Source organism: Pseudorasbora parva, chromosome 11, assembly GCF_024679245.1.
Source record: "Pseudorasbora parva isolate DD20220531a chromosome 11, ASM2467924v1, whole genome shotgun sequence".
Classification (NCBI taxonomy): domain Eukaryota; kingdom Metazoa; phylum Chordata; class Actinopteri; order Cypriniformes; family Gobionidae; genus Pseudorasbora; species Pseudorasbora parva.
The window spans coordinates 17,034,369-17,058,419 of record NC_090182.1 but is presented as its reverse complement, the minus strand read 5'-3'; the positions used below and the strand labels follow the sequence as shown (position 1 = coordinate 17,058,419).

Sequence of the window (24,051 nt, the reverse complement as noted above, 5' to 3'; positions counted from 1 at the left end):
GGAACATACCCAATGCAATGCAACTCTAGATTCCGGTGTGGTTTCGAAGTGTGACTAATGAGGGAAGGGAAAGGCACAGAAAGCAAAGATGTTAACAGTTAAACAGTTCTATATTGACAGCCTTTTGTCAAGAGAATTACGGTAACCATGAATGTACTCTTCAAAGTCTATTATTTAAATAGTCCAATGTGTTTTATGGAGTAAAACTGATCAGGTACGGTACAAAGAAGATGGACGTAAACGTTACGGAAATGTTAGAAGAATTTATGGGAAGTGCACTTGTTACATGGGTAGGTCTTGATAATTACAAAAATAATTAAAGTTCTTTGTTAATCTTCATTTTGTTCAGTAAAATGTTTTGTAAAGTTTTCAAACAAGTTCACAAGTATTCTGGAACTGTAAATACTGTTAAGAAATAATTTTTGATCAGTTAATGTTATTAATTGCTAAATCTAATAATTAACAAAGAAAAAAACTGATCAAAATGTATGCGGTTTCCCGCTGAAAATGTAATATTACAGTTAACTGTTTAGAAACATGTTAGCTGGTTTCTAGCTGGTCCAAGCTGAAACACCATATTGGACCAGCAACAAACTGGCCACAATGTAGTCTGGTTTTGTAGCTAATGCCAGCTTGGATCAGCTGGTCAAAACAGCAATAGATATCTTAAAATATCCTAATGATTTCTTTAGAAATTACAGTCAAAATGAAACTTTGAAGACAGACTTTATGTAGACAGGCACAGGAACAATCAAGCCTTCACAAAAGAGATCATTTATACTCAGATCCGACTCAGTTTTTCTTCATATGCACCTTGATATGAACAGGACATTGTTTTCATTGTCTGTAAGGTGCATCTATTTGAGGATATTGTCGATGAGGAGGAGACTGGATCACTCTCTCAGGAATACATGGAAGTCAACTCCAACTCCCAGAATGCAGTGAGGCAGTACCTGAAGCTTACCAATGGAGTCTATCTCAATGAGGTCATGAGGGTCATGTAAGGAACACTTAAAAGTTCAAGTATAAAAACGGAAATAATTTAATCTTTTTTTGTTTTGAATAATTTGATTATTAAAAAAGCTTGATTAAAAAGCTGCTTATGATGGCCTAGTTCAACAGTGACTCAGCTAATGGAGACATTTTTGTTGTTTGTTTGGTTTCTTTAATCAGTGATCCCAATCCGAAGGTAGAACAAATCTACCACAATATGGGTGATGACAAGATTCTCAGAGTTCAGAACTTTTCCATCCTCAATCGACACCTGAGATCATACTATCAGGTACTGAAATTAAAGCGTCAGATCAGTTTTCTATTTGAAAACATAAAACATATCTATACAAGTACAAGCCACAAACACATTATATTTATGGATTTCCTGAATAAGTGACTAGAATCAAAATGCTACCAGCACCTGATGGTAAAGCTCAGATAAATAGCATCTAAACGGATAGTTTACTAGTTTACTAAAACAGCATACCGCGCCTGCTGTAGAACAAGTTAGCCATGTTGTTTTTTTGGTTTCTGTGGTTTCACTTCTTGTTTCAAATGTCCTAGCAGTGGACATGTGTTTTGCACTCTTTATTTTCACTCAAAGCATGTTTTATTGACGCCATGTATCTTGTGTTCTGGACATTTAAAATTAAAACGAGAGATAAAAAGCTTATTGTAGTTAAACTGTAGCAAAAAATAAATTAAAAAAATGCTTTTCTTATATTGTATTGGCCTGCATTATCTGGATTTTTGACATTAGCCCTTTTAAAAATACAATCGAAGTGTGCTTTCTGACTCCATAGTAGTTGGTTTGTCTTTTAAACTATAGCTGATTATGAATTATTATGAATACAGGCAGGTGATGCATACATTTCTGTGAAAGTGTAAGGGAAATCTTATTTGATGCAACCATTGTTATTGTTAATTAAAAGTAAAGCTTTTAAAAATATAGATTCAAAACTTAAATTTAAAAACTGAAGATGAAGCACTATAATTACTTAAGCAACAGCTGAAATTAAAGCTGAAAAAAATTATATATATTTCGTTTTTTATGTTTCTATCTTTATAGAAACATAAAAAACAAAATTGATTGGTATATGTAACAAGTTTGTAGGTTTGGCAAGGAAGAAAACAAGGGTTGGCTGTTCTGTTTTTTTGCTTACCCACAAAACGTGGTAATTTTAACATGCATCTGTTGGGTATTTTGAGCTAAAACTTAACACACACTCGTTTTTACATAAAAAGGAGCATTATAGGAACCCTTTAAATAAAATCAGCACACCACATCAAATACCCACAGATGTATTTCAAACTTAAAGTGTGATATAAGAAGATTTAAAGAGGATGTTGCATTTTACATGTTAGGTAACTTACATACACTTACAAAAAGGTACCATGGAAATAACCATGTTTTTTGAATTTAGTTTTTGTGGTGGTGTTCTTTAAAGTGCTTGTATATGAATTTGTTGTTAACATTCAATGCCATCCTATAAATCACTGTACCATGGTATTGCCACAGTACGTTTTGTAAGGGTAAGTAGTTTTTAAAGGCATTAGAAAATTAGCTACTGCAATAATAACAGGATCATTACTCATACTAAAAGAGTCAGTTGCTGCAGATTAATAAGCCTATTTTTCACAATCTTGCTTGTTTCCTTTTGGTCATGACTGCATATGAATAACTTTCTTCTGTGCTCAAATGTGTGTCATACTTAATGCTTACGTGTGCATTGTCTGGGATGACAGCAAAGCACCAATGAGGTTTTAATGCCTGTCATTTCTTTAATGCGTGTTTCTCTCTCAGGAGAATCTACAGCAGCTGGTGCTTATGCCGCTCCCAAATGTTGCTGTTTTAGGTCGAGATCCCCTGACAGGTGTGGTTCTGGTTATTATATAAACCGAAATAAACAAAACGTGCAATTTATTTTAGTAAATATGATATGTTGGCGTCATGTGTGTTTCCCTGTCAATAGAGGGCGCTGTTGCAGAGCTCAGAAGACTGCTACTGTTATTGCTAGGTTGTGCAGTACAGGTAACCAAGCACTGTAAACACATTTAATATCTTTAATGGAGAGTTTCAGCACCTTTAAATGGATTAGAGTATATTGTTGAAAAACATATTGATGCTAACAGTGTGTGATTAATTTCTCTTTTCCTATGACTCATTTTCACCAGTGTGAAAGGAAAGAAACGTTTATTCAGCAAATTCAGTGCTTGGACATTGATACACAAGCAGAGATTGCCCTTTGCATACAAGAAGTCGGTGAATTTTGAACATAAACTGAGCATAATACACGATTAAAGCATGTTGTGTGTCACTAACTCTGTGATCCATCATGTTCCAGGTGACGCAGGACCCTAGTGCAGTGCTTCCTTTGGAGTTTGGAGACATGTGTGGGCTGAATGGAGCCGAGCTGCAGACTCTATTCTGCTCCATGGCCAAACAGATCCAGAACCTGCTAGCCCAACGAGACACACACTTGGAAGTGAGAAAATAACTTAATTGGCAGTTTGTGGGGCAAGTAGGTGAGGCTAGTAGTGTTCAGAAAGGGTGTTCTTTAGCTGTGGATGTCTCTGTTATCTCTTGATATTTAGAGGATAGCAGAGCTTTTTCAGGAACGGGAATCACCTACAGCCCATATAACCACATCAAGTGGGTTTGGGGATGGACCGCCTGAAGGACTGGCTGTGCAGCTGGCAGAAGGCAAAGCTAAACTCCGTCGACTCAAACAGGAACTGTGAGTCGGTTTGCTAAGGCATATGTGATGTTTTACATATGGATGGACAATATGCACAACCGTTAAAAATTTTGGGGTCAGTAGGGCTAAGTCAGATTTTTGTGCACATTAAATTGCACATTAAATTGATCAAAAGTGACAGTAAAGACTTTTATGTTACGAAACATTTTAACATTATATATGTAATATATAATAATAATAAAAAAATGCTGTACTGTACTCTTTCTGTTTATGTAATTAATGACAGAAGTTTCATTTTTGGGTGAACTAACCCTTTAATAGCACCTTTTTCAACATTGACAATAATAAGTTATTCCAAATCAGCACATTAGAATGATTTCTGGAGGATCATGTGGCATCAAAGACTGGAGTACTGATACTGAACATTCAACTTTGCACAGGAATATCAAAATATTACTGTTTTTTTTACTGGATTTTTGATCAAATAATTGCAGCCTGTGAGCATAAGAGACTGACCTCATACTGACCCCAAACCTTTGTTTGAATTATATTTTTATTTTATTCAATTCAAGTCCCTGTTAAAATATAATGTGTACATGGCTGTAGAAAAAGCCATGCGTGCGATTTAAGTTGAAATATCAATGCATACATGAATTTTTTTTGGTTAAACTTCCCATTTATACAATTCATTTTGGTTAGACTAGTATAATGGCACAGAAATGACCCTTCACCTTTAAAGATTTTTACTAATCAAAATGCTTTACAGGGAGGACAAAGGTGATCAACTAATGGATTACAAGCAAGAAATGCAAACTATGGAGGAAGAAATAAAGAAACTACAGAAAGAAGTGAGCACCCTACACTGATTAACACGTGTATATGGACACTGGATAGATACTCGTACAACTCATTGAACTGACATACCATCCTGTGTTTGGTTGGCTCAGAACCGATCATTGCAGGTGGAAGTGCGTTTGAGCCGGGGTCTGAAAGATGAGTTGGACTGTCTGCGTGAGCGTGCAGCCAGAGTAGAGCAACTGCAGGCGGAGCTGAAAAACTGCACACATCGGCTCCGCAGCATGGAGTTGTACCGCACACAGCTGAAGGTAGAGGCGGAGATATACAGGTCCTTCTCAAAAAATTAGCATATTGTGATAAAGTTCATTCTTTTCCATAATGTAATGATAAAAATTTAACTTTCATATATTTTAGATTCATTGCACACCAACTGAAATATTTTAAGTCAATTATTGTTTTAATACTGATGATTTTGGCATACAGCTCATGAAAACCCAAAATTCAAAATCTCAAAAAATTTGCATATTTGATCCGACCAATAAAAGAAAAGTGTTTTTAATACAAAAAAAGTCAACCTTCAAATAATTATGTTCAGTTATGCACTCAATACTTGGTCAGGAATCCTTTTGCAGAAATGACTGCTTCAATGCGGCGTGGCATGGTGGCGATCAGCCTGTGGCACTGCTGAGGTGTTATGGAGGCCCAGGATGCTTCGATAGCGGCCTTAAGCTCATCCAGAGTGTTGGGTCTTGCGTCTCTCAACTTTCTCTTCACAATATCTCACAGATTCTCTATGGGGTTCAGGTCAGGAGAGTTGGCAGGCCAGTTGAGCACAGTAATACCATGGTCAGTAAACCATTTACCAGTGGTTTTGGCACTGTAAGCAGGTGCCAGGTCATGCTGAAAAACGAAATCTTCATCTCCATAAAGCTTTTCAGCAGATGGAAGCATGAAGTGCTCCAAAATCTCCTGATAGCTAGCTGCATTGACCCTGCCCTCGATAAAACACAGTGGACCAACACCAGCAGCTGACATGGCACCCCAGACCATCACTGACTGTGGGTACTTGACACTGGACTTCAGGCATTTTGGCATTTCCTTCTCCCCAGTCTTCCTCCAGACTCTGGCACCTTGATTTCCGAATGACATGCAAAATTTCCTTTCATCTGAAAAAAGTACTTTGGACCACTGAGCAACAGTCCAGTGCTGCTTCTCTGTAGCCCAAAAGTGGCTTGACCTGGGGAATGCGGCACCTGTAGCCCATTTCCTGCACACGCCTGTGCACGGTGGCTCTGGATGTTTCTACTCCAGACTCAGTCCACTGCTTCCACAGGTCCCCCAAGGTCTAGAATCGGTCCTTCTCCACAATCTTCCTCAGGGTCCGGTCACCTCTTCTCTTTGTGCAGCGTTTTTTGCCACAATTTTTCCTTCCCACAGACTTCCCACTGAGGTGCCTTGATACAGCACTCTGGGAACAGCCTATTCGTTCAGAAATTTCTTTCTGTGTCTTACCCTCTCGCTTGAGGGTGTCAATGATGGCCTTCTGGACAGCAGTCAGGTCGGCAGTCTTACCCATGATTGCGGTTTTGAGTAATGAACCAGGCTGGCAGTTTTTAAAAGCCTCAGGAATCTTTTGCAGGTGTTTAGAGTTAATTAGTTGATTCAGATGATTAGGTTAATAGCTCGTTTAGAGAACCTTTTCATGATATGCTAATTTTTTTAGATTTTCATGAGCTGTATGCCAAAATCATCAGTATTAAAACAATAAAAGACCTGAAATATTTCAGTTGGTGTGCAATGAATCTAAAATATATGAAAGTTTAATTTTTATCATTACATTATGGAAAAGAATGAACTTTATCACAATATGCTAATTTTTTGAGAAGGACCTGTACATTAGGCTGAAACATCATGCTTTAGAATGACGAAGTAGAGTGCTATAATTTGGATAATATAATGATTTGTGCTACTTATGACATGTATTGTGGGAAATTATCAGTTTTATGAAAGGAAAGCTGCATAAAAGCAAACCTAAATTGTAGGACACTATGTTTAAATGAATAGGTCACACAAAAATGACATTTCTATCATTTACTCGCCCATTATGTTGTTCTTAACCCATAAGGCTTTCTTTCTTCTGTGAAACAAAAGAAACTGCATATAAAAAAAAAAAAAAAACATCAAGTTTAAAGAGCGGAAATACAATAACATTCAAAATACCAGGCATGTATTAAATATTTAAAATAAATGTTTCTATGTGAATATATTTAAAATGTAATTTATTCCTGTAATGGTAAAGCTGATTTTTCAGCATCATTTGTTAACCCCTAATCAAAACTGTTAGGGGTTAACACATTACTCTAGTCTTCAGTGTCACACTTTAGAAATCAGTTGTATATGCTAATTTGGTTCGATCAGTGTTGAAAACAGTTGTGCAGCCATATATTTTTGGTACACTTTTTATTAATTTAATGCATCCCTAGTGATTAAAAGTATTATTTTCCCTCAACAACAAAAAAAGAAAAGAAAAAGAACTTACTAACCCCAAATTTTAATGGTAGTGTATTCTTTGGAATTTGAATGAACAAACAGGAATGCTTTAATCTGGAAATAACATTAGATTAGTTTCTGGATTAGCTACAACATGCAAACTGTACATACAGGCAAATTATACATTTTGTGGAATAAAAGCTTACAAAAAATGTTGTGATCAGTCATACATAAATAGACAGTCTTTGGTCAGCAGCATGAACATTCTGCAAAAAATATCACAGAAGAAAATAAGTCTTTGGAGGTTTGGAACAGCATGAAGATTGGTTAACTGATTTTCATTTTTGAGTGAAATATTCCTTTATTCATATTTCTCTGGCACTACAGGAGCAACAGCAGTACTGCGCCTCACTGCAAGAGAACAAGGCTCTTCTGGATGAGCAGCTGGCTGACGCTCGGGCGCGCTGCACTGCTCTGCGGGAACTGGAGAAGGAAAATCTTCTTCTCAGGCAGAAGCTTGTGGATATGGAGGGTGTATGAATGACTTTATGAACTTATAGGGTTTTATTGCCACAAACTCATTTTGATTGATTATAGATTATATGAGTTAGAAGAAAACTTCTAAAACTTGCTTTGAAATGTATGAAGAGAAATAATGAATATGTATGATGCATATTTATTATGCTATACGGCTATATAATTGCATTTGTGTAGGAGCGGGATGTTGAGAGACAGAGGGTAGACGAGATGTTGGAGATGAATATGAGTCTGCAGGTGGATCTCAAGCGTCAGAATCATTCTGTGGGTGTCAGTCAAAGAGTGACTCACCAGCAATTCCTCCAGTCAGAGCTAGAGTCTGACGATGATGTTCAAGAAATAATGCCTGAGATTGGTAGGTTTAATTATGCATGATTTGATATTTGATATCATGACTCAACTGCCATAGCTAGGTGATTGATTTCTTGACTTTATGTGTATATACATCAATCATGTATATGAAAATCAAGCTGTCAAATTTAGAAATAGGCATTTATGAAAACATTTAAATCCCATCCTATTGCTTCAATTCGATTTTTAAAGGGTTAGTTCACCCAAAAATCTAAACTGTCCTCATTTACTCACCATCATGTTTTTCCAAACCTGTATGCTGTACTTTCTTCTGTAAAGCACAAAAGGAAAAGATTGGCATTGTTCTGAACACTCTTTTCGATACAATGAGAATGAATGGGAACAGACAGTGCTAAGCTTCAATAATGATTACAAATAACACTTTCAAGTTGCTTTTTCATCTTTTTTGAAGAGTGTTCATCCCTATTCATTGTGTGGGGAAAAAAGTGTCAGCAGCCTGCCTTGCTTCTCTTAAGTTAACGTTTGAAATTTAATTTTTGAGTTGAGGGAAATTATTTACTCACCCTCACATTGTTCCAAACCCATACGACTGGTTAATCTTCGAATTTTCAAAAAATGGACAGAAATTGTTTCATTAAAAATTTCTTAATTACTCTTTCGAAGATTAACCAAAGTCTTATGGGTTTAGAATTTTGTTGTGTGCTATCCCTATAATAACATGTCTACATGTGCATCTCTCTTACTGTCCTTTAGATCTGAAGCCTCTAAGTGAGGAGGTAAATGAGGCTTCCTCACTGAGGCTTCTGGGAGCTGAAAATGAGAACGCTGAACTGAGGAGACGACTAGAGCTCCTGCAGGCTGAACAAGAGGTCAGTGTTTAGCCAGTTTTATCCTCAGGCAACAAAATGATTCATGTCAATTCTCTGGTTTCTCATGTTCCCATCTATCATGCAGGCTCAGCAGGCCAACTCCCCTGAGATGACCGAAGAGCTCCAGAGACGCATGGACCAACTCTCACAAAAGCTTCAAAATACCCTTAAGGAGGTGAGGCACTTTAGATGGATTTAAAGACATTTGTTCCAAGCGTTTTGTCTACTGTCATTTTGCCCTCGTCTCAACTCTATGAATCAGTCCCTGTCATTTCTCTTTCAACTGTTAGCTGGGGCATCTAAAGAATGAAAATAGCAGCTTGAAGATAAATCTCGAAGAGCTGAGGACAAAACAGAAACGGAAAGACCTAGAGGAAGAGAGAACAGCTTCAGAGGGAAAAGAAGGGAAAAAGCCAATAATCTCAAGAGGGGAATGTGAGGGGAATGACACAAGAAGAGAGAAGCATGATGGAAAAGAAGGCGTAATAAAAGCCCAGAGAGAAGATGGAGAGGGGGGAGAGGGGGGCGACGTAATCCTCAGCGAGAGAAAAAAGAAGGTTATAGATGAAATGAACAGCAAAGAGAGAGGAGAGGCTGAGGGTGAGAAAGAAATTGAAAGGAAGAAAGACATCACAGAAGAGACATCTCAGCTGTACAGCACTGAAGCCCAGAAGACAGAAGAAGATAAATTATCCCAAGACACCCTTGCCCTGCATAACCAGCTTCAGCAGGCACTGGAAGAGGCTGACAAACAGACCACTTTAGCCCAGGATTTACGCTCCAAACTAGCAGAGCAGATGAAGAAGGCCTTGGAGGCAGAACATAAGCTGGTTTTCCTGGACGCTGAGAACCAGCGGTTTAAGAAGGCAGCAGAGAGCCTTATGGAGGCTAGGAAACAAATTGAGGTATCGAACCCCTTAAGTTATGACAAAAAAAATATTACTACATCACTACACACTGCACAACAATCCACTCCGTCACAATCCACTCAAAGACAACGGTCCAGTCAATAAAAGCGATGATGACTCACCACGTATAAACATATCATTAGCAATTAACAAAGACATACAATATGGTTACCAGACCAGAGTAAAACAAAGACTATTTCTCACAATAATGACTTTTCACACTTTCAGTCATTGTATCATATGGCATAATGATCTGGGATTGTTATTTGAAAAGATGCTGGTTTTATTTTCTCAAGGAATGATCCATGAATCATCACCATTGTGCCTTCAAGCACTGCACTTTGCTTTGATTTGCTTTGGATAAAAGAGTCTGCTAAATAACCACTTAATGTGTTTTTGTCAGGTGCTACAGGGTGAATCTATGCAGCAGGAGGAGGAGCTAATGCGTCTGCGCAGTCAGGTGGAGTTTCAGAAGATGGAAGCTGCAGTGATTTCTCAATTAGAGGGAGAGAGAGCAGCCTTGGAGAGGGAGAGAGAGACTCTCAGAGGCACCATAGACTCACTCAGGGCTGCAGTACGCAAGGTGAGGCAGGTTATTTGTTCAACCTTTTGCTGTATTATAAGATATGGATTACATGACTGGGGAAACATTGAGATTAATGGTGCCTACATTAAAATTATGCTGTAACAATGAGTGGATATCAAAAAACACAATGGGCCAAGCATCAGTGTGGGTAACTAATGAGATGTCAATAGTTGTTGGTAATTGGTCTTTAAAGTGGTTGTTCACCCCACTTTAACTGTGTGTCCAGTTAAAGTGAATGAGAACTAAGGCTGCCAATCTCCAAAAAGAACAGAAAGAACCATGAAGTAGTTCTTATGAATATATTAGTCCACATGTGCTGCATTAATACAAATCAAACTACGTTTCTCACAAATCAAATCTCTTAATTATCTAAAGAGTTGTATATTCCATGTTTAATGTCATTAATGCCATTGATTTCTCATACTCTCTAACTGAACATGAAATGCCAACTTTAATTTTCAATGATTTTCAGTGAAAACATTTCAATGTCAATTTAAATCCATATACAAAGCTATGATTTAGCTTCAAAAGGCTTAATTTAGCATGCAAGTCATGTAGATTATGTTTATGTCTGTAATATTTTTGTTTTGAAAGAAATTAATCATTTTAGTCAGTAAGTATAGAGTAAATTGTTACACAAAATTCAAATAAATGCTGTTCTTCTGAACTTCATCCATTAATACTGGACATTTTTTATCAGGATTTTCGCAAAATATTAAGCAGCATAATTTTTTCAGTACTGACAATAAAAATAAATGTCTTTTGAACACCAAATCAACATATTAGAATGATTTCTGAAGGATCATGTCACAATGAAGCTTTGCCATCACAGGAATAAATTACATTTTAAAATAAACATTAAAATGACATGGCCCAGGTATGACGCTTTTTTGCCTTTTGGAAGCTCAGCCACCATTCACTTGTGTGGAAAAGAGCAATGTTATCTTATTTTGTATTTCACGGAACATTAACAGCATACATGTTTGTACAGATATGAGCATAAGTAAATTAGGACAGATTTGTAATTTTTGTGTGAACTATTTCATTGAATATGAATATTGAATAAAATGATAAGAAAAGTGAGTGTTTGTTTATTGACTAAAGACAGCAAACTGTTTTCTCATAGGGTGATCAGTTAGAGCTGACCAACCAAAACCTTAAGGCAGACCTTGAAAGATTGGGACGGACCTTGGAGTCTGCAAGGCGGCATGAAGAAGAGCTACAAGCTGAACTACGAGAATCCAGCGTGGAGGCGGAGTCTCTTACTAGAGGGCGGGAAGAATCTCAGCTTGAAGTCACCCGACTGGAGCAGGAGAAGGAAGCGTGTCAGGCAGAGCTGGACAGTCAGCGGCGTGAGCTACGACAAAAAGAAAGAGAGATGGCCAGACTTAGACAGCAGCTGGAAAGCACAGCATCTGCCCTAGAGCATGGCAACAAGAGGGCCTGCAGTCTAGAGGCACAAAACAGGTACAGACATATGCGCATGCAATAGGAACTTTGCATTTAAAGAAATATATCACCAAAAAATGTAAAATAAAACTGTCATTATTTACTCACCCTAATGTTGTTCTAAACTTTTGAACTTTTTCCATGTATGTTTGATCTTGTCATGTCATGGTGACCTTGCTTAACAATCTCAAAAAAATGCCAAAAGAACTACCAAAAGCCTTAAGCAGCTCTTATGACTCGTGCACTATATTTTAGGACTTCTGACTTAAGTTTAAGAAATTATTCATAGCTAATCTTCTCCTGCAGCTCTCAAATCTCTGTTGCTCACACAAATCATATCTCTTCAGAAAACTTGGAATATACTGCAAAAGTAGTATGGACTATCTTTATGACACTTTTAAGTTACCTTAGGTTTTTGTTTATTTTGTCAAATTTAGCAAAACTAAATTTATGATTAAACTAAAGGATGTATGAATAAAGTATAATGAATACATTTCAATTTTTGAGTGAACTAATCCTTTTCCACCGAACCCTTAACAGAATCCTAATATCTGATCTTATGAAACAAATACCATGGCATAAGAATATTATGGGCATCACTCACTATATCTGTCATCTGCCCACAGACGCATGTGTCAGGAGCTTTCTCAGCTCAAAGAGACATGTGCACAGTTCGAGGAGTTGCAGAAGGAGAATCTGCAGCTTGGTACACTCAACGCCGAGAGCAAGGCCCAAATGGACTCTCTAACACAGGTCTGTGCAGTATTCAAAGTGTTTGCATGCGATATCTGAACTATAAAAGCAATTACTATAGTGCCTCAGTACACCATATTTCTGCAATTATGTTTGCCTGGAGCTGAGATATTGCAAAATGGGCCACTTTGAATATTTCCTTTCAACCAGGTAATTGTTTTCAAGTTGTTTTCTTATCTGAAAATCCTCAGTGCAATTAGATTTTTCCTCCTTGGACAACGGTGCTGAAAATGCATCTTTGTGAGATTAATGAAAGCTGTTATTGCTCAGGTTTTCCTATACACATGGTTGGTTCTGGATAAAGCTGGCTTGATACAGCACTTGTCTAACTTTGATATCCCACTCACAACCAGGATCTGGCTAATGAGAGCGCCCGGTCCCGAGAGTTATCCAATCAGGTCACACAGCTGAACCGCACACTTGAAGAGCTGCAGACAAAGCTTGAAATGGCAGCTAAACAACAGCAACGATCTGCTCCAGAGGTTGATTTTTCACCCCCTGACTCGCACGCACAGAGGATCGAGGGTTGTGAATCAAACAGACAGACTCCACCGCTGGCAGGAGTCCCCCAGGAGACCACTGTCAGTATTGTAGATAAGGATAACCACAACCAGAACTCAGGGCCTACAGACTCTATCTATGCAGCACAAGACACTGAAAGCACATGGAACAAACAACAGCACACAATGACAGAGACTGGCACTGGAAGCCAGGAGGTGTTGAGTCAAAGACTGATAAATACAGAGAGGGAGGTGAGATAAAATGCCAAATGCCCATTGAAATGTCATTACGTTTTGGCCCCCTCAGGGCCATTTCACGTATGTCTTTATTTAAACGTCACTAACACTGTCCAGGGATTCTGATTACATTTTAAATGAATGGATAAAACTTGCCTGCTCTGTATGCTGAATTCCGTGCCTCTGGTTGAATCCCAGAATGCGATGCTGCAGCGAGAGCGGGAGGTGTTATTGTCTCAGCTGACTCAGTCTCAGTCGGCCTGTGCTCAGCTCAGAGAGCAGCTGGACACCCTGCAGCGCCACTCCATCTTGCTGCAAGAGAACTGTGCTAAATTACAGGCCCTCAACACCAAACTACAGGTGAGGGCTTGATTGAGTGTGGGTTGCTGGTCTCAAAATGGACCCTTGACGCTGAAATAAAGGGCAAGGGTATTTTAGAAACTGACATTTGTTTAAATCCATATTAGTTTCATAGTGGGCGGACACTAACGGATTTCAATTATACCGTTGCTGGATCATAAATGTACACCAATTTAAATTATACAGGCTTTAAGTTATTCAATAAATGTGTTATTTTCACCCGAATGGCCACACTCTCATTGTATCTGCTTTATTTTACCCACTTTCTCTTACTCAGGTGGAACAGGCATCTCTGAGCTCCGAACATGCATCTGTGTTGGCACGTTGCAATGAGAGTGAATTGCGGTGTGCGGCTCTGGAGGCAGAATCGAGGGTGTGGTTGAAGGAGAAGGAGGAGTCAGTGAAGCGCCTAGAGGCTGTAAGGCGGGATCACGAGAGATTGACAGCTCTGCAACAAAGACAGGAAGCGGAGTTAGAAGAGTTGTTGGTCAAACACAGTCAACTAAAAAGCAGCAGCCGCAGTCTAGAAACTCAATATAAAGATACTGAGGCCAGGTACAGTGTCTCAGACATTACATTACAAATTTTATTTTATTTTATTTTATTTTATTTTATTTTATTTTATTTTATTTTATTTTATTTTATTTTATTTTATTTTATTTTATTTTATTTTATTTTATTTTATTTTATTTTATAATCATATAGCAGGTGTGGATTCTGTCATTCGGAATCACAGAGTAAGCAGCTAACATCCACTTTGTTCTGACCAACTAAGGGGAACAAAGCATTGCAATAAATCGCGACGATTAAATCTAACGATCACTCATTATATCACGTCAAACCATGCAAATTTTACTTTTATTTTCAAATTGTTAATGCTAGCATCAGCATTGCGTGACTACAATTAATGTGTATTAGGGCTACCTGTAGTTCAGTGTTCATTTATGTGCAGTCTAATTTCTAATTGTCATACACCAACAAATTAATTTGGAGTGAGGTGAATTGGTCCCTCTCATAGCTAGCACAAAATAATTTATATTTACCATAATGCACATAGCAAAACGAGAAAGGCACAACAAAGAAAACTCTGTAACTGTATGAATTAAGGGAACAATTAATGAATTAAGTGAAGTTACAATTGAACCATTAATGTTTTATTGTACAGCAGAAAAAAGCCATCTCTAAGTCCGTTTTGAACCCCTTCAAAACACGGAATTCACTGCACCTTTCAAAAGCCGTTTTTATACTTGTTTTCACATTGGCCCAGTTGCAGTCCGTTTTTCTGTAGCTACTCCGATACTCCAAAGTTTTTTGCATTTTACAACTGGTGAATCTCCAGTTGTCACTGGCGATTGTCGTTTAAACCTTCCTGGATCCGCCATCAAATCGAAAAGATTCATTATAGCAAGTGCCAAACATCCTCACACGCGATATAGTTTACTAGCCGGGACACCTTCTTTATGTGTACAGATGTGCCGTAATGACTCAAAGATAGGCTTGAATTTCCAGCGGAAATCCACCAGTACCACTGGAATTAAAAACATTATACAAGCTTTAAGCTTACCTTTGTAAACAGAGCTAATGTAAGCAGATAGTTTTGAACACTTGCTGGTTATGTACGGACTGCATCTTAAAAAAAAAAGAAATGTATAATAACATCATTAATAACATAATGATGATGATGATGATTTTTAGTTTATCCACATAAGAGGCATGGGAGGGAAAATTACATGGTTATTTATTAATCTAAAAAATTAATTTAGAATTATTCATTAATAAAAATAATAATTTAAGTTTATTCACTCTTGTCTAAAGTCTATCTGTGTCAAATCAAAATATGAAAACACATACCAGCAAACTGATAAATGCAACACACAACTTAAAAAAAGAGTGAAATAGGTTAATAAGTAAGTAAGCTTTTAAGTAAGTTTAGTGTAGATTCCAAAAACCAATATATTACAAAAATGTTTGTATATATAATTTAAAGCAGCACTTGGCAACTTTTGCTCTCGGGGTCCCCCTACAGTTGGAAAAAAATAATGTCCTCAACTACTGCCGTAAGCTCTGTCATCCTACAACAGGGGATGCCATCGTGTGTGCATTTGTTGACATGACAACCCTGATAGCCCTGAACTAGTAATGCGCGGGTCGTCTCATAACCCACGGACCCCGTATGTCTATTTAATGGTCGCAGGTGCGGGGCAGGCCAAATAAGTTCATAAAAGCGGCTCCGCGGGTTGGTGCAGCACTAACAGTTCCCCTGAACACTGCAGGAGTTCACATGCAGGTGTTCTTCTGGCGTCGCGTGTGAAATGTCTTCATCCCAGGTACAGTCAGTGGCATATGTTTCAGCGTGTCATATGAATATAATTTCATGGGTTTTATTTTTTTCAAACGCCAAATAATCACGATGCTCACGTTTACAAGCCAGCGTCATTATAGTAGTCTATGTACCATCACAAGAGTCTTGAAAATATATTATGAAGGTTGAAAAATTACCTAGTGCTGCTTTAATATATACATATCATACATACATATACATGTGATGCAAACATACATACATGCACACTGATCAGCCATAACATTGACCTATGTCCTAATATTGTGTTGGTCCTCCTTTTGCTGCCAAAACAGTCCTTACCCGTCGAGGCATGGACTTCACTAGACCCCATAAGGTGTGCTGTGGTATCTGGCACCAAGATGTTAGGAGCAGATCCTTTAAGTCCACTAAGTTGTGAGGTGGGGCCTCCATGGATCAGACTTGTTTGTTCAGCACATCCCACAGATGCTCGATTGGATTGAGATCTGGGGAATTTGGAGGCCAAGTCAACACCTCAAACTCGTGTTCCTCAAACAATTCCTGAACTATTTTTGCATTGTGGCAGGGTGCATTATCCTGCTGAAAGAGGCCACAGCCACCAGGGAATACTTTCCATGAAAGGGTGTACATGGTCTGCAACACTGCTTAGTAGGTGGTACTTGTCAAAGTAACATCCACATGGATAGCAGCAGGACCCAAGTATTCCCAGCAGAATATTGCCCAAAGCACCTTTTTCCTATAGTCCATCCTGGTGCCATGTATGCCCCAGGTAAGCAACGCAAACGCACCCGGCAAGCCACGTGATGTAAAAGAAAATGTGATTAATCAGATCAGACCACCTCTTTCCATTGCTCCATGGTCCGGTTCTGATGCTCACACGCCCACTGTGTGTGCTTTCGGCAGTGATCAGGGGTCAGCATGGACACCCTGACTGGTCTAAGGCTTTGCAGCCCCATACTCAACAAACTGCCTTGCACTATGTATTCTGACACCTTTCTATCAGAATCAGTATTAACCTTTTTTTATTATTTTTTTAGCAACAGTAGCTCGTCTGTTTGATCGGACCACACCTGCCTCCCTTCACTCCCCACATGCATCAATGACCTTGGCCATGACCCTGTCACTGGTTCACCGCTGTTCCTTCCTTGGACAGTTTTGGAGATGCTTTGAGCCAGTCATCGAGCTATCACAATTTGTCCCTTGTCAAACTCTCTCAAATCTTTACACTTGCCCATTTTTCCTGCTTCTAACACATCAACTTTGAGGACAAAATGTTTACTTTCTGCCTAAAATATCCCACCCACTAACAGGTGCTGTGATGAAGAGATAATCTTTAACATCAAACTAAACTGGAACTTGAATTAATATAAGCTAAAAACGTTTTTTTTCCCTCCAAATTTCATTTTACGTTTATAAAATGTTATAAAATACTGTACTTGTCTAGATATAAGGAGCTGTTGGAGCGAAAAGCACAGTTGGAGGAGGCAGAGGAATCGATACGCATGGAGAGACAGAAAATGGAGAAAGTGACACAAGGGCAGGTGGAGAGCGAGAAGGAGCTGGAGAGATTGAAAATGGACAATGAAAGGTGAGAGGAAATAATAATTGCAGTGACCACAACACTGGACTGAAGTTACAGTTGAGCACATTGACAGGAAAGAGAGAGAGGAAGTGATGCTACCACGCACCACAAACTGCATTTCACCCACCAAAGTTTCACCAGAGTGTGAATCATTTCAAAGCCCTGTTAGCAGCAGTTGTTGCCATGGTGTGTAAGCCTGTGAAAAATATTTGTAAAGCTTGTTGCTTTGGTGAACAGTAGTTAGTTGGATAACTGTTGTTTTGTGCTTGTCTAGATGAACAGACAGGTGGTTGTAGAGACAGACTCACAAAAACATGTCAATTATGTGAGTAAAATAAGAGCACTCTGTCACGAGAATTTACTTGTTTAATGTAATTATTATCTGTAGATATCAGAACCTGCAGAAGGAGTGGATTCAGGTACAGTCCGAGCTGCTGGCTCAGAGTTCAGTTCTGCGGGCAGAGATGAGTACAGCTCAGCTTGAACGGACTAGACTGGAGGGAAAACTCAACACTCTTAAAGAGCAGAACCAACAGCTGGATCTCAGTAACGTCCGTCTCAGCAGCCAGAACCAGGTCTGAGCACAGTGCACACCTGGCAAAAGTTTGGGAACATTACAATTAGTTTGAAAGACAATTCTTATGCTCTCCAAGGCTGCATTTATTTAATAAATATTACAATAAAAACAGTAATATTGTGGAATATTACAAATTCAAAGAACTATTTGAATATATTTAAATTTACATGAATTCCTGTGATGGCAAAGCTGAATTTTCAGCATTACTAGTCTCACATGATTTCCATAAAATTATTAAGCAGCAACAGTATTAATCTTAATATTATTAATATTAATATTGTTTTTTATTCCTCTATCTGCCTGGTCTTATATCATGTTGTCTCTATTTGGGTTTTAAATAATAATAATAAAACAGCAGCATGTTGTGTATTTTGAGTGGAAGTTTCTATGTGCAGATGATGAGGTTATGGTACGTGACAGCATCTGAAATACACAATTGAGTTTAGAGTTAAAGTTTAATTGTAAATTTCGTTATGTAAAAACAATTGTTGTTTATGTTTATGAAGGCCAAAAATTAGCACAAATGAACAGTGATATAAAGTCGGGATAGCTTTAATGTTTTTGTTTTTTGTTTTGTTATTGGGTATGTTTAGGCATAAAGTAATAATTCAAGGAAATGTAACAATATAGATAATGCATTAAATATGAAAGAAAACATAATCATACAAAGTCTGTGCAGTTGTATAGCTGAGCTCCAGAAAATCAGGTGTCTGACAGTTACAGATTTCAGCATATAAAAGGTTCTTCAGGACGATACGGTTCTAAATAGAACTGTTATTACGCACAAAGAACCTTTTAAGAACCATATTTTTTCAAATGTGTATATATATATATTTATTTAAAAAAATGTTTTATGTTGTATCATTCATTTCATGTCATACTTTTTTGAAGAAAAAAAATAATAATAATAATTTTAAGATTATTTGCATGTTTAAATAGTGTTCTCAGACCTTTGGATGCAGATTTCATTGTATTAAAAATCGTTGCTTAATCATAATTCCTAAATAAAAATGGTATACTTTATTGCCCTAATATTCATGTGTGTTATAGCTCCTTACCCAGTTGAAAGCAAACATGGAGGAAGAGAACCGACATCTAGTTGAGCAGAACCAGAATCTGGCTAAAGATAACAAAGCCCTAATGGAGAGCAGCCTGGAGAGCCGAGACCAGCACCACAACCAGCAGAGAGAGTACCTGTACGCCCACACACACACAGACACACACACACACACAGACAAATACAAAACATTTGCTTCACTACTTTCACGTGCACCATGTAGAACGTCCAGCAGTGGACCACATGCATCAGTAAATAAAGGTTTTTCTCTCCCATCTGTGTCCATCTCTCTTCACTTCAGTGACAAGCTCAACGAGCTGCGCAGGGAGAAGCAGAAGCTGGTGGAGAAGATAATGGATCAGTATCGGGTTCTGGAGCCGGGTCAACCCGGCATGTGTCCTCCCAAGCAACCAAAGTTAGTCAGGCTTTAACATCTGTCTCTAGCAGACCTTTCACCACAGACTCATTACTTTACTCACAGTATGCTCTCTTTCACTGTCTTGTGGCTTCAGGAAGTCAAACTGGATAGCAGACCGCATGAAGAAGCTGATAAAACCTAAAGGTGGAAGCAAAGAAGGCCGCGCTCAGTTTATTGCTGCTGGCAGTGTAGAGAACCTTGCGGATACTGTAGATGGTGCGCCTATCTCTCCAGCCCCAGTGCCTGGTGAGACTGCAGAGCTGTATGATGGGTGTAATAACATGAGATATATTGTACAGAGCGTAAGAGAGTGCCAATAAGTTAAGACTGCAGGGTCCCATGGACTCTGTAAAACACAAAAAAGATCCCCAAAAGCCCATAACAATGAATGATGCTGTTACCCTACCACATTATGCTATTTCCTTGGATCACAACCAGACATAGTAATTCTGTATTTATGTGAAGAAGAAATAGAATGGAATTTGCAGATCAAATCAGATATTGTGTATACAGCATTTAATAATATATTTCTTGGTAATATAAATACTAAATAGCTTAACAGTACGTATGTATTATATTTGATATGTATATAGATAATATATATAACATGGCATTAACTTTTAACTCCAAAATCAAGATTTTGAACAAATATGGCGAATTGCAAACAAAAATGTTATATTTAAACTTGGCCTCTAGTTAAATTTTTATATATATGTCATTCTCACGAAGAGGCTTGTATTTTGACTAATATGTAAATGTAAATACTTAATTTTTCAGTTCAATTATTCACATTTCTCTTAAAATTCTCATTATGAATGTAATGTATCTGAAAGCAATTCTCATGTTTATTTTCATTGATTTTAATTGCATTTTTTAACCTCCAAATATTATCAACGTAATAAAGGTAGCACAACAAATATTAATAGTGTATAAATACAAATACAATATTTTTTATGTATATATATATATCCTCATCATGTTATGAGGGAGAGTATATCCTCATATACTCTCACTCATCATGTTGTTCCAAACCTGCATGAATTTCTTTCTTCTGCTGAACACAAAGGGAGATATTTGGAAGAATGTTTGTATATAAGCAGATTTTGAGCCCCATTGACTACCATAGCATTTTTTCCCCCTACAGTAGTCAATGGGGCCCAAGATCTGCTTATATACAAACATTCTTCAAAAAATTCTTACTTTGTGTTCAGCAGAAGAAAGAAATTCATGCAGGTTTGGAACAACTTGAGGGAGAGAAAATGATGACAGAATTTAAATTTTTGGGTGAACTAACCCTTTAATCATTTAAAGAAAATGTTACAATGCAAAAAAAAATATTGTCAGGTTTGTGAGATTCATCCAACGGAGCAAGAGTAATAATATCACATTTTTGTTTTACAAATGAACACTTCAATATTTCTCCCCTCAGTTCATGAGCAGGATCCCATCAGTGCTCCAGTCTCCCCTAGTATACTGAGGAGAGGTGCATCTCAGGCTGAAGAAGAGCATCCCAAGGCTAATCTGCGGACCGGTCGGCGCAAGCTGGGCTCCCGACATGGCTGGGCTCTCGGCAAGGGCAGAGGAGGAGTTTCCCAATCTTTCAGTCCAGGAGATCAGCACGCACAACCACGTATCCGCCTGCACTCTTCCCAAACAGGCGCCATGGCCCTCTGGGAACATGAAGGCAGTCCTACACCCAGCCAAGACAGCCCAAGTGAGGAGGGGAGAGGTGAGTAAAGATATAAATTATTCCCTGAAGGTTGTAAAATAACATGGATTTGTATTTTGTGTTGAGAATAATATGTGTATGTTTGTTTTAGTTGATAGTGAGGAGAACATCTCACCTGCACACTCAGATGTCAGCCGTGTATCATCTGGAACGGAAGGTCAGTCTACAGTAATGGTTTTCAATTGGTGGTTCACATCTGAAAAATCATTCTAATGCAAATAATAGTGAGAGTTTTAAATAAATCATATAATTGTATATAGTATAGCAAGATTAATATGCTTCTCTTTTAAAACAGAGGACAAAACACATATCTTTTGTTTCACATTTTTGAAGGGCCTAAACATGCTCAACTCGATATGGGTTTCCGAATAAGGCATGGCAAAATGGCTCGATAGTGCCACTTACAAAATTTAAATTAAGCACCATTCGCGATACGTTTCAAGTATGAAATTCGGTAGACACATTTAACAGCCCCATTACCTACAAAAAAGTCCCAGGAAGCAAAATCTGAAAGCCCAACTGAAAGAGAGATATTTAGATTGTTCTCTGCAAAATATTTGCAGTTTTTGCAATTTACAGGTGTTGTACTTTAACAAATTCCTCCTAGAGTTTTTATTAGATCAACATCATATTTGGTCAGTCTAATCTAAAGGCCTTTGCTATGTTAAATTGTGAAGATCTTGAGTTGTCACTGAAGGGTGTGTCTGTGGCAGCCTCACAAAGTTCCTAGTTTCACCATGAAACAGGAAGTTGTTGTAACTCAGGCATACAATGTCCGATCTGCTCTAAACTTCACATTTGATAATAGTCCTGCCATGAAGACATCTACATGCCAAAATTCAGTTCAATGTTAGTCAAAGCAGCACCTCCTGGAAGAAAGTGACTTTGCAGTATTTCTCCTATATTTCCTTGCTTGAATGCTTGTCGCTCTGTAGGCCATTGAGGCCAACAGGTGGCAGTGGCCCCGGGTGCGAGGGCCCATTATTAATCATTGCTGCTTACAGCTTTAATTAATAATGCTCATGAATATATACATTTAACATATACAAAAAGCATATACATTTCAATATAAAATCGTTTGCTTTAAATTAAATACTGTGAATAGCCACTTAATTATCAGGAAAACAAAAACTGCCTTTTAATTGATTGAATATGTCTTGATTTATTTTAATAATGCCCAAACATTAACACAATCTTTTCTTTCTCTCCTGTAGATTTTCACTCCAGTTTTGACAAGCCACAGGACTCAGACAACAAACAAGTTTAAAGCGGTCATAATTTGTTAATACTCATTTAACTACTTGTTTTTATTGGTTTTGAAACAATTTTATATATAAAACATCCGTAAAGCATATAGTAAACACTTACAATATGTAATGGCTAAAGACACATTAGTACATTTATTATAAAAAAAACAAATAAATGAATCTTAAACACATATTTATGATATAGCCATCATATATTATGAGGCATGCAACTGCCATGAGTTTACGCAAATATTACACCAAAATATAGTGTAGTACTTATACCTAACCACTATGTGGCACTATAATTCCCAGTGGCTGGTGTGCTATTGCCTTTCAATCTGTATAATTATGAGAGTGTCTTATACAAACTGATGCTAACAAGATATTTATGAGAGCAGCTTAATTCATGCTGTCATATTGGAAAGAAGCTGACACTTCGGAGACTTTGACATTTAGGAAGGAGGCAGAATATGATGGGGGTCTTAAAACAACGTGGGTGTGGGCAAAGAATTTTTTTTTGACAATCCTTGGCTGGGGTGAATCATAACTCAAAAACGACAAATGGAACGCTAATACAATTCATGAATTATGCAGTCGTCATGGCAACATTAATCAAAATGCGTCAGTCCGCAGACCTTTTTGTTGATGAATTGATATACTGAGCACGACGACGCACAGAGTTCAGAGACTGTCATCCAGTAGACCACATTTCAGGCAATGTCTTAAAGATGATACATTCAAAATGTTTAGACTAAGCACTTTAAATCAATTTATTGTCATGAAAATGCCAAAAAAAAGCTACATTTTTCCAGCCTCGCATCGGCAAACAAAGTTGTTTTCACAATTTTCTGCTAAAATTAGAGGACCCCCTGAGGGTAGCTTTCATTAAGTTAAGAGGTGAATGATTATTATGAGATCTTAGTGACTGACTGCCTCTCCAATAGGGTCCTTAAAACAAAGCAACCAGATTTGTATACGCAACAAATCTTACACATCTATTGCGAGAGGAGAGATGTGACCTCCTGACTTCCTGGGGTTTGTTGAAGATACCAAGACTTTGTTGGGATCATCTGAAATGTGGTCACCATTGATAGCATCTTTCCGAAGCACTCTCATCTAACCCCATTCGTTCCTGCTTTCTCCTTTCATCAACGGCTCCTGTCATGCTCCCTTCCCCTCCGTGCTCGCTCTCCTCTCCTTCCCTCCCTCACTTGTTTCTCCTCCAGTGTATTAAAGGCTTTGACGCTCTCAGTAAAAAGCTGATTTATTTTGTGGAGGTATCGATCGCTCTCTGCATTAAAGATTATAATTCATTACCCCAGCCCTTTTAATACATTAAACATTCAAAATAAAAATAAAATAAAATTGAGGTAGGTGAGAGGAGAGCACTCAGGCACCGTCGATGCACACACTCAATTTCACCCATTGAAATTCACATGCACACACCCATTTCAATCACATTTTATCAAAAAAATCTTTATTCGTTCTACTTATTTAAATAAATATTTACTTAAAATTAATTATAAATCAATGAAATCATTTTGGCAGTGAGCAACCACTCAAAACACTGGGCAAATTACATGTAAATTTTTTTAGGCCAAACATAATAGTGGCAGGTTTTGCATAATAG

At 37.9% G+C, this 24,051-nt stretch overlaps 1 protein-coding gene across 2 annotated transcripts; it reads left to right on the top strand.

The window, feature by feature from the left end:
- Positions 1-25: 25 nt before the first annotated feature.
- ccdc88b (coiled-coil domain containing 88B) lies at positions 26-22,612 on the top strand. 2 transcript variants are annotated; one of them, XM_067457276.1, is made up of 29 exons: positions 26-214; positions 852-1,000; positions 1,174-1,282; positions 2,798-2,867; positions 2,967-3,025; positions 3,169-3,252; positions 3,339-3,479; positions 3,589-3,731; positions 4,459-4,540; positions 4,640-4,798; positions 7,368-7,514; positions 7,695-7,872; positions 8,583-8,698; positions 8,784-8,873; positions 8,989-9,603; positions 10,010-10,189; positions 11,319-11,659; positions 12,268-12,394; positions 12,748-13,146; positions 13,330-13,491; positions 13,769-14,046; positions 17,256-17,399; positions 17,782-17,968; positions 19,021-19,166; positions 19,329-19,442; positions 19,540-19,691; positions 20,875-21,174; positions 21,266-21,331; positions 22,389-22,612. In XM_067457276.1, exons 2-29 carry the CDS (start codon positions 912-914, stop codon positions 22,439-22,441), a joined length of 4,731 nt encoding a protein of 1,576 aa, XP_067313377.1. In that variant the 5' UTR covers positions 26-214; positions 852-911; the 3' UTR covers positions 22,442-22,612. The 2 variants fall into 2 exon arrangements, with proteins under 2 accessions (XP_067313377.1, XP_067313376.1); XM_067457275.1 differs by having other exon boundaries at positions 26-290.
- Positions 22,613-24,051: the final 1,439 nt, after the last annotated feature.